This window comes from Neoarius graeffei, chromosome 2, assembly GCF_027579695.1.
Source record: "Neoarius graeffei isolate fNeoGra1 chromosome 2, fNeoGra1.pri, whole genome shotgun sequence".
NCBI lineage: Eukaryota > Metazoa > Chordata > Actinopteri > Siluriformes > Ariidae > Neoarius > Neoarius graeffei.
This window is the reverse complement of record NC_083570.1, coordinates 20,132,883-20,144,367: the sequence shown is the minus strand read 5'-3', so window position 1 is coordinate 20,144,367 and position 11,485 is coordinate 20,132,883. Positions and strand designations below refer to the sequence as shown.

At 41.7% G+C, this 11,485-nt stretch overlaps 1 protein-coding gene across 1 annotated transcript; it reads right to left on the bottom strand.

Annotated features, from left to right (window-relative positions):
• Positions 1–5,113: 5,113 nt before the first annotated feature.
• ccn2a (cellular communication network factor 2a) lies at positions 5,114–7,928 on the bottom strand. The gene is made up of 5 exons (XM_060913963.1): positions 7,595–7,928; positions 7,165–7,381; positions 6,787–7,041; positions 6,436–6,647; positions 5,114–6,274 (listed from the first exon to the last, which is right to left on the bottom strand). Exons 1-5 carry the CDS (start codon positions 7,652–7,654, stop codon positions 5,978–5,980), a joined length of 1,041 nt encoding a protein of 346 aa, XP_060769946.1. The 5' UTR covers positions 7,655–7,928; the 3' UTR covers positions 5,114–5,977.
• Between the last annotated feature and the right edge of the window lie 3,557 nt (positions 7,929–11,485).

Sequence of the window (11,485 nt, the reverse complement as noted above, 5' to 3'; positions counted from 1 at the left end):
GGCGACAGCGCTAACCACTACACCACCGTGCCACCCTGGAAGTTTTCTTCTTGGTTGAAAAAAATTTACTGTTTGGATCAATATTATTGACTTGAATTGAATAACATGTTGAGCCGAGTAATCTTTCTTGATTCATGATCAGAATAACATTGGTAGACTGGCCGTGGAGCAAGCAGTTTACAAAATACATGACTTCTAACACGGGAACCCCAAGCTTTGGGATTTTTCCGTGTCATAACTTGTAGGAAAAGAAGACCAAGGAAGATTGTGTACTGGGACATATAGTGACGTGTGTGACAATGAGATCACACTGTGTTATATTAGTTGACTATATGTGATGTGAAAATAAAATTGCCATGTCTAACTTTCCCCAGGAGGGGGTGTAGTTTGACCATAGGAATCTTACACCAATGAGAAAGTTGTTCACTGAGAATTCATTCAGAAATTATGGTTGTGTATCTACTGCAAATATTAATGTACAGGCCTTGTATAGTATTTTCATTTATGATTTGATGATGTCTTGCTAGTCTAGCAAGAGCAGCACGTCTCCATTTTCTCTCTCTGGTAATTCTGTTTCTTCTTATCAAAAATATTTGAATGATTGTCAGAACAAACAAAGCAGGATTGACCTTGGCTGGCATTTTCACAGAGCTGTAAAATCTGTTTCATAAGGACCGTTAAGTATTTTAGATTAAGTATAGACGTAGTTTGTTTTTCCTTATGATAACGGTCATGAGACAAATTTATCAGTTGTGGCGTGAAAATGGCAATAATTTTGTAGCGTGTTGGGGTGAATGGACGGAGGAAGAAACACATTATAAATGGACATTCAAGTACAATTAAAAACGATAAGAGAATAGACAATAAGCTAAAATAGAAATAGACAGGTAAAATGCAAGAATAAAAGTTACAGTGCAGAGCCAGGAATTAATCAAAAGCCTCAAATTTGGTTTAATAAAAGGCAGCAGTAAAGAAGAAAGTATTCAGCCTTGATTTAAAAGAACTGAAAGATGCAGCAGACACAAAGTATTTTGTATTAATTAAAGGGATCCTCCAGCGGATTTATTCTCAAAGTTATTTTAAGTAAAAGTGGTCACAGATTTAAAAAATTAAACTTTCATTTTCAGAGACCAAACTGTGTTTGATAAAAATGAATTTTCTTTAAAATGCTAGATGGGCTTCCTGTGGTGGTGACGTATGCGATGATGTCAGGTTTTGATTCAGAAAACTTTATTTGTCCCATCAATGGGCAATTTAGTTTGTCAGTCCTAGTCTCCATCAATCAACAAAACAGTAAATAGCATAAATAAAAAAAATAAAATAATAAAAAATAAATAAATAAAGGTAGCGGTGGCTTGGAGTAACTCGGCTGTTTATATTCTGTTTACATTGTAGTTTTCTGAGTTTTACAAGTATTTTACCAAATTTATCAGTTTTTAAATAAGTATGCCTCATTGTGTAGCATATAAATACCACAATAATGCTAAAAAGAAAGCACAAGCTGGGACTAGACTGCATTTCCACAGAGAAAATGCCAAGTGTGCTTGATCAGGAACAGAGGGTTACCGAAAGAAACTGGATCAGACATGAGACCTTGTGCTGCAAAATCTTTTTTCACATGATCTACAGAGTGAGTGTGTGTGTGCATGTGGCTGCTGTAAGCAAATAATGACAGACACAGCCAAAAGAAAAAATATGCTCTTGATGGGTGTACAGCGGTGCTTGAAAGTTTGTGAACCCTTTAGAATTTTCTATATTTCTGCATAAATATGACCTAAAACATCAGATTTTCACACAAGTCCTAAAAGTAGATAAAGAGAACCCAGTTAAACAAATGAGACAAAAATATTATACTTGGTCATTTATTTATTGAGGAAAATGATCCAATATTACATATCTGTGAGTGGCAAAAGTATGTGAACCTTTGCTTTCAGTATCTGGTGTGCAGCAATAACTGCAACTAAATGTTTCCGGTAACTGTTGATCAATGCTGCATACCGGCTTGGAGGAATTTTAGCCCATTCCTCCGTACAGAACAGCTTCAACTCTGGGATGTTGGTGGGTTTCCTCACATGAACTGCTCGCTTCAGGTCCTTCCACAACATTTCGATTGGATCAAGGTCAGGACTTTGAATTTGCTGATATAATTCAGAATTCATTGTTCCATCAGTGATGGCAAGCTGTCCAGGCCCAGATGCAGCAAAATAGGCCCAAACCATAATGCTACCACCACCATGTTTCACAGATGAGATAAGGTTCTTATGCTGGAATGCAGTGTTTTCCTTTCTCCAAACATAACACTTCTCATTTAAACCAAAAAGTTCTATTTTGGTCTCATCTGTCCACAAAACATTTTTTTTCAATAGCCTTTTGGCTTGTCCATGTGATCTTTAACAAACTGCAAACGGGCAGCAATGCTTTTTTTTGGAAAGCAGTGGCTTTCTCCTTGCAACCCTGCCATGCACACCATTGTTGTTCAGTGTTCTCCTGATGGTGGACTAATGAACATTAACATTAGCCAATGTGAGAGAGGCCTTCAGTCACTTAGAAGTTACCCTGGGGTCCTTTCCAGGGGCGTGTTTAGCCTATTTTTGGGGGTGCTCAAGCACCCCCAAAAACGAGCTCAGCACCCCCTAGCTCAGCACCCTCAAAAACACTGCTTTTGGATGTAATTTTCAGAAATAAGTGCCCTTGCGCACTGCGCAATGAATGTGTGTGCGGGCGTGTGTGTGTTCTTGAATTCACCTGTTACGTGATAGTTCTATGAGCAGTAAAATCCCTCTCCTCCTTGCGTCCCCTCTGATTGGGTTGCCTGTCCGCGCGAGTGCTTGCTACGACATGGTGTTTTTTTTAACTGGATTCCACGCCGATGAGGAACTCGAAGTAGCACCTGAGTATTACTGGCATAGCGAGATGTGAAGGTACGGACTGGAGTTACAATTGTTAAACACAACACAATAATATGCATAATGCAATATTGATGTTCCCTGGTCTATGAACAGAATGATAAAAACGACATTTATCATCCATATCGAGATACTTTTGTGCAGAGCTGTACAAGTGCTATGGTGCTAGACCACCGTGTGTTACTCAATTTTATTAGCGTTTAAGTCTAGTCTAAATGCGGAATAAACGTGGAAACACTGTCGTTCAAGCCAGGTGCCTCTGTCAGCTCTGGGGGCTAAGCACCCCCAAAGATCAGATGCTAGAATCGCCCCTGGTCCTTTCTGACCTCGCCGACTATTATACGCCTTTTCCAGCCTGATGAGCATCAACAACGCTTTTTCTGAGGTCCTCAGAAATCTCCTTTGTTCGTGCCATGATACACTTCCACAAACATGTGTTGTGAAGATCAGACTTTGATAGATCCCTGTTCTTGAAATAAAACAGGGTGCCCACTCACACCTGATTGTCATCCCATTGATTGAAAACACCTGACTCTAATTTCACCTTGAAATTAACTGCTAATCCTCGAGGTTCATATACTTTTGCCACTCACAGATGTGTAATATTGGATCATGATCCTCAATAAATAAATGACCAAGTATAATATTTTTGTCTCATTTGTTTAACTGGGCTCTCTTTATCTACTTTTAGGACTTGTGTGAAAATCTGATCATGTTTTAGGTCACATTTATGCAGAAATATAGAAAATTTTAAAGGGTTCACAAACTTTCAAGCACCACTGTATGTGTCCTCAGGCTTGATACAGCTGTATTAATGATGATTGAGCACCATGAATGATGACTTAGATAGATGGAGATCTTGGAGAACTTTGGAAACTTAAGTGTGTTTAGGTGAATATGGGTTTATTGTCTATATAAGATATAGTTCATGGTTTGTTCTCCTCTTCTGTCAGTCTGTAAATCATATGCACATTGTGTATTCTGATAGGTCAAAGCTGAACTGTAGATCCTGACCCCCCCCCCCCCCCCCCCACACACACACACACACACCCAACCACCCACGAACTGTCATCCTGTTCAAACTAAGAATATTACACGTTTCTTGTTTTGTTCCTGATCTGTTCAGTTTTTAATTCGTAAATGATGTGGTGTAGTCCTTTGACCTGTTCAAAAGTGTTATAATACATTTGTGCACCAGAGGGCAGTAAGATTTCAGTATGTGCAGAAAGCATTCAGGAGACAGAATCCAGCTTCTACTAAAGTGTTCTGGATCTAATAAACACCAAAAGAAGTCGACATTCAAATCAATGATGAATGATGGGTTTATGTAAATATATAAGAGGAAATTTAACATATGTATCAGTTCATGTTTCAGACTTGGATTACTAGCAACCTAGAACATCATTTTATTCCTCTACCTTGTCTGTTGTTTTCAGTTTAGCCTCTATCTTCTCAATATGTTCATATTTGAAACCCTTCACCAATAACACAATGGCAAAATTGAAACTAACTAACTAAGGAAATAAATAATGGTGATTTGATTGATTCATTCATTCATTTTCAGTAACTCTAGTCAGGGTCACAGTGGCTTCAGAGTCGATGGACAAGTGTCAACCTTTCTTCCATGCGAGAGAGAAGTAAGTTTATTGAGTGTTTTTTGAGCTTAGCATCCATGTATGTTTCCTTTTTATTTCATACACACTAGTGTGTGCAGGTCTTCATCTCATACAGTGTGTCTTCATTTCACTTTTGAGCTTGGATGTGTTATCAGTTCAGTATGCATTCAGTCTACACGGACACCCATACAATTGGAGTGTACATCCAACAAAATGTACTTCCTCACATTTCTCGTGTGTGTGTTGTCTGTCTCCTGTGTAAATTCTTCCAATTGTTCTTACAGCCTCAGTCCACTGGTATAGTGTGAATGTGTGTATGTGCATGTTTTAATATCTTGGTAGGAACCCAACATGGATAGGAATCACTGACAGTATTGTCCTTGTGGAGACACTTGGTTCCTGAGGTTAAGGTTCGATTTAGGTGTAACATAGTAAATACTATACGTGTCCATGCTTGTGAAATAATGGTATTGTGGTCATGTGATACACAGTGAATAATTTGTGTGGCATTTCTGGATGTGTGAACATCAGAGCTGTAATAGGAACAAGCCGTGCGCTTTTTATATGAAACAGGAAATTGAAAAGTCATGATTTATATAAAAATATAACATTTTATTCCAAACTACAAAAAAAAGTTGAAAATGTGACTTTTTGGTCACACATCAATAAAATAATACAAGAACTGTAACAAGAACAGTCACGTCAGGAAAAAAAAAGCTATCATTACACACAAAGTGAAGCAAGACAAATAACAATGACAAAGGTTTTAAATTTAAATTAACTTAACCTGTACAAAAATTATGTACATTTATTTACAGCATTCAAAAATATTTTTTTAAAAAAGGAATGAAGCTGCAAATTGTCCAGTCCCTTTTTTTCCTTCCTTTTGACAAAATACCAACTCTCTTTGAGTCAGTTCGTCGAAGTTTGACACTCAGTGCTGCAGGAACCACCTTCTGCTGGTCTTAATATCTCAAAAAATACTTGGCTAGAGCTGTGTTAGCTACAAACAAGGGCACATTCCTACTATCTCTCTCTCTCTTACTTGGGTGAGGCGTTCTAGCTTCTGTTCTGAGGTTAAAGTCTGCTGCCCTCATCACCTCTCACCACTCTTTGGATCCGCCCACCACAATTTGGGGGAGGGGATTACCATAATCAGGCTAATCAGCAACAAGTTGTGTCACCGAAATTATAGTGCAGTAATGTTTTGTCGTTTTTTTTAAACGACAGTTTTGTTATTTTTATCCATTCCCACCCATCTTGAGGCCAAAGAGCCTCCAACATCCATTATGACACATCGGATATGATAATACAGATACACAACAGGAATAGACGCAACGACAAGAAAAACAAAACTAAGACATAAAACACAAGACGAGTACAGTTCTGTGATACGAGATGGATATCTGGTTCAAGTGGACGGAATTTTCTTTGATCAGCTCACACTGTTCTCACTCATGCCATGTCACCGAGCATCTTCTTGTAATACAGGGACTCAAAGATGTCATTTTCACTTGGGCAGTTGTAGTGGCATGCACATGTCTTGATGAACATCATCTGCTTCTTCATGACCTGGCCGTCAGGGCACTTGAACTCGACGGGCAGGGTCGTGGTCCTGTGAGGAGTGCAGCAGCGGCCATCGGTACACACTCCGCAGAACTTGGGTCGGTAAGCCTTGGTGGTGGTGCAGCCTGAAACCTCGAACTTCATGGGCTTGGATACTCGAGGAGTACGGATACACTTCTTTCCTTTCTATAAAAGGGACAAATCAAGAGCAGGGTTCAGACACAACATGCAAATCATGAAAAGTAAACAGAAGCAGGGTTTAGGGGTTTAGAAACTATCTGAGAAGGTAAACATCATAAGAGGGGGATGGTTGAGAATATGGCTGCAATGCAGACGTTGATGTCTACCTTGATTTTCTCTTCCAGATGGGATTCGCAGGGACGGACCATGCAGAGGCGAGACTGCTTCTCCAAACGGCACTCACGGTTGTCATTGGTCACACGAGTCGAGATGCCAAGACCGCATGTCTTTGAGCATGCACTCCATTCAGTGGTCTGAACCAGGCAGTTCTCACGCATGATGGAAGGATCTGGGCCATAGGTCTCCTCTTCTCTGTAAGCTGCAGCCAAAAGAACACAAAGGCTTGGTCAAAACCAGTGACTTGATCAAGATACTGTCCTAGAAGCACAGGCTTACAAATTTTGCTTCAGTTTACATTAGATATATTTGACGTTCTGAGAACAGATTTTGCTCCTTACCTGGCAGAAAAGAGCCCATGAAGGAGTTCGTGGTGGGGGGTGAGTCGCACACCCATTCCTCACAGCATTTTCCTGGCACCTTGACCCTGCGAGGCATGGGACAATCCGGGCTGGGCAGTCGCACGTCCATGCCACAGAGTGGCACGCAGCCCACGGCACCATCCAGGCATGTACATTGGTACTTGCAGCTGCTCTGGAATGATTCACCGCTACGGTACACGTTTCCTCCGAACACACAGGGGGCACCCTCTCGAGCTGTTGAGGAGAGATCAGAAACATGGTCAGCAATGAGGAAGGGGCGAAGGATGATAGTAATTGGAATGAGGAAGGAAAAATGTTTGCATTTCAAGGTCTATCAAGTATATAATGAAAGCTTACCAGTGCAGACTCCAATACGTCGGTTGTTTGGCGACCCATAGTCACAGTAGAGGCCTTTGTGAGGGTCACACACATCTTTCTCAGTGCACAGCTCTCCCAGCTGTTTGGCGCATACACGGCAGCATCCGCAGGCATCCAGGACTAAGCTGTCTCCTGGGGGGCATTGCGGGGCCACATCAGGACACTGGCATTGACTGGGGCACTTCTGAGCAGCCGCCTGAAGATAACAAGAGGCAAACACTGTTATAATCTCATTCCAGTTATTCAAAAGCTACATACAGAGTGATACAAGTTTCTCATTTACAGCACACTGTTGTTACTAACGTTGTAAGCACTGGCTTGACGATTTCTTTATTTGCTTGGTTACGATGAGATTGTAGATCTACTCTAAAAAACTGACATTATGTTATAGTAAGATAGCTAAACTTACCCAGGTGAGGAAAGTGAAGCACAGTGCAAAAATCAGTCTCAGGTTCATTCCGGAAAACATTTCTTGTCTTCGTTCTGTTTCAAAACAGTGTGTGAAAAAATCTCTCCTTCAGATGCTTGCAAAGTCTTCGTCTGGCTCTCTGGAGCTGTAGTCTTCTCTCAAAAGGCTGTCTGTCTTTGTCTTGTGTCCGATCAAGTCGATCTCGTTGGGGTAAGACTTCTCCTTTCCAGCAAAAGGTAGAGCGTAGATTCTGCAGGCTGCTGCTTTATCTGCTCAGCCCTCGTCACTTCTCTCTAAGGGAAGTCAGAGTCGTTCTGAGTTGAAGGCAGCAGCAGGGTCCGCCTTTATACCCACTGAGCTGCGGTGGGCCGCCACTGGCTGAATGGAGCTCTGGATAAACATGGACATTCCTGGCATACTTTCCTCGTTTCCTGCCCCCTCCTCCTTCTCCTCTCCTCTCCTCTCCTCCACTCCTCCCCACCCTAAGACTCGCACCCCCTGCCATCCCACATTCCAGCTGTCTGAGACCGAGAGGGAGCTGTCACATAGCAAAATAAAAAGTGCAGCTTTGGCACTATCCAGCCCTCTTCATGTGTGTGTTGGGTGCTTTTTTTTTTTTAGTCATCGTGGTTCATCAAACAGGCCGACGACAACATGTTTTTATAGCATGGTAATGCCAAGTGCACATATTCGTTTCCAGAGGAAATTATTTCTCTGCCAAACAGGCATTAAATTCCATGTCAGATCAGTAAAAAATAATTTAACAGTTCATAGGAATGGGCTTTCACACACATGCATACAAAAATATACAGAAATCATATACATTTCATATAACCATATATAATATTAGGTGTAGAAATATGGTCTTCAACTTGAAATGTACACTCACCGGCCACTTTAATAGGAACTTGTTCTTGATTCTAAGATTCCTGTTCTTGGTTGGCAGGAGTGGAACCCAATGTGGTCTTCTGCTGTTGCATGCTGAGATGCTTTTCTGCTCACCACGGTTGTAAAGAGTGATTATTTGAGTTACTATATCTTTCCCGACAGCTCAAACCTAGACCCCGAAGCCGTTTGTTTTCAGGATAATGGCTGGCTGATGAAATTATTGGCTGGCTAGCTGACTCAGCCAAAACCTTAATGGCTGCTGCAGCCACCAAAATGTTTATGGCTACAAATGGCTGATACTGTTTCTTCACGCCTATGGTCTACGTTCAATTGATTATAAGATGCAGTGTACTGGTTACACAGATACATAGGCTATTTCCACAACACAGTTTGGTTAAAAAACTGATTGTACTACAACAAATGGTGTATTTATGATAGCATTTATTGATTATAAGTTATTTATTTATTACATTTATTTATTATAAGTACTTAGATGTATTATTATTATCTCTCTCGCTCTCACACACACACACACACACACACACACACATACACACACACACGGGTCATTTAACTGGTCTCTTACTTCATTGTAAATATAAATCTAGCAAGATTGTAGTTCAATGCTAATAATAAGCTAATCTGGATTGTTCGAGGAAGGCATCTAGCTATCTACTCTCACTAGCAATGACCAGTGAAGGACTGGCAGCTATCTTACTATGATGAAAGTAGAGTGGTGGAGTACTTTTTTTTATCAATCTCGAAGTATGTGAAACAAACAAACAAACAAAAAAAAAAACCTTTACACTTTCCCTCAGCAGCGGCAAAGAATGCAGCCATCTCGTCGATATCGGAGTCGATTGATGCTCTGGGTGGGTTCCCGGGTTCCCCAGTGTATCGTGGTAACGGTGTGAGGGGTGGGAAGCCAGACAGGTAGTCACAACGGCAAGCTTGTGGTGGCTCTCTGTGCTGTGATATCAGTTCTAAATCTCTACAGTGTATGCCTATACGTCTCTATTGTGTTACTACTAGTGTGTACAGTTGATCATGTTTGTGTCACTTTTCTTGTAGCTCATGATGTGGATAAACCCATTATTTGATGTACACAATTCTTAGTGGCTCAGCCAAATTTTATTAGATAGCGGCTCAAATTGGCTTACAAAATTATTGGCTGGCGGCGGCTCAAATTCTAAATGGCGGTTTTAGCGGCGCCTGGCGGCGGCTTCGGGGTCTACTCAAACCAATCTGGCCATTTTCCTCTGACTTCTCTTATCAACAAGGTGTTTCCATCCACAGAACTATCATTCACTCAGTGTTTTTGTTTTTCGCACCATTCTGTGTAAACCCTAGAGATGGTTGTGTGTGAAAACTACAGGAGATCAGCAGTTTCTGAAACCAGTCCATCTGGCACCAACACCCATGCCACAGTGAACATCACCGAGATCACAATTTTTCCCATTCTGATGTTTGAAGTGAACATTAACTGAAGCTCTTGATTTGTATCTGCATGATTTTATGCATTGTGCTGCTGTCAAGGGATTGGCTGATTAGAGGACTGCATAAAAGAGCAGGTGGATGGTGTTCCTAATAAAGTGGCTGTTGAGTGTATGTGACTGTACTGCATGTCACTAGGTTTCTTTTTTTTCTTGCTACAGTGAAGTCACTACACAGTGCAGGTGTGTGGATCCAGACGCTAGACAGACAGAGACGCAGAGCTGCAGGAAAGTGGCTAGACTTGACCATTTGTGTATTTTGAAAGTGAAAAAAGGATCCCAAACCCCCTCCTATTAGGAAAGGGAGCACTGGCCTTTGCACAGCGGCCAATCGGAAATGAAAAGCTCCGAGCGAGAGCTGCAGGAATGCGCCGGCCATGCCAGCAGACATGCTTTTCCTACACGCATGCTGTCTCGGAGGAAGCCTGCCTTATAAGGGAATCTTCAGTCCAGGCCCTCTGTCTCTTGCGTGCTCCCTCCATCCCCCCTCCTCCCTTGTTCTCTCGTTCTCTCTCTGTGGTCTGGCCAGTGGAGTACAGTAGGAGCTCCATCTGGAAACGGCCTTGCCGAATGGTAATGTACCCTGTCTGTCAACAACCTCTCATTCCTCCTGAGCAGAAGGCTGCCAGTTCTTGCACAAAAACACTGAACAGCCACACCCACTCTGGTTCATAGTAGCATGCCAGGGCTCATCATGCCATCCGTGTGTGACCTAACGGCCTGCCAGTCACTAATGATCTGGTGTGAATGTCCGGCAAAATAAACCCAGCTCTGTGTGTGGCATGCCTCAGGTGCATCTTTCGGTATTGATGCTAATGCTCACAGCACCTGCATTTCTACTTCCCAGAAGAGGAATAAATATGTTCCGCTCTGTTTCACTTCAATGTGTTTAAACTTTAATCTGTGCTCCTTTGTTGTAGGTAAAAACTGACCAAAATTACCTCCAACAAGGCTTATTCCTAAATAAGCATTCCAGAGGCCACATTCCCCCCCCCCCATGTGCAGTTTGTTCAATCATTAATGTAGGAGGAGGAGTTCATGTCCTAAACGGAAGAGATGGTCTGTGATGAGTTGCTTTTAAAACAGCGAATTGAGGACAAGCAAGATGATGTAAGCAAAACTAAATTTGTCAGATGGAGACAGCCATGATGATAAGTCAAAGGTCAATCTTTGATGATGTAATGGAAAGGCGCTTTTCCATCTCCAGGGAAAATAAAGGCATGTGGATAGTGGGTATAATTATACTTTTGGGGGGATGTGGCCATGTGGCTCCATTTCCCATTCCTTACCAATGGAAGGGGGATGTACGGGAGGCTGGGGGCTTTTTTTGGATTATAATTTCTAGGTGGTTTATTGTTCTCTGAACAAAAATAACAGATCCCAAATACTTTTGTGCTGCCAGGGGGCAATTTTCCGCTGCCGTTTGGTTCCAGGATCACATTTTCGTTCTGTCTCGCCTGCTCCCACTTTAGTAAATGCATTAGCTGACAGATTGACTTTCCAGTCCTCC

Excerpts from the sequence above, each read along its gene's own strand:
- ccn2a (XM_060913963.1), bottom strand. The coding sequence starts at position 7,654 with ATGTTTTCCGGAATGAACCTGAGACTGATTTTTGCACTGTGCTTCACT. Across the intron at positions 7,382-7,594 it reads GCTTCACTTTCCTCACCTGG|GCGGCTGCTCAGAAGTGCCC; the intron begins GTAAGTTTAGCT and ends TGTTATCTTCAG. Across the intron at positions 7,042-7,164 it reads ACGTATTGGAGTCTGCACTG|CTCGAGAGGGTGCCCCCTGT; the intron begins GTAAGCTTTCAT and ends TCTCCTCAACAG.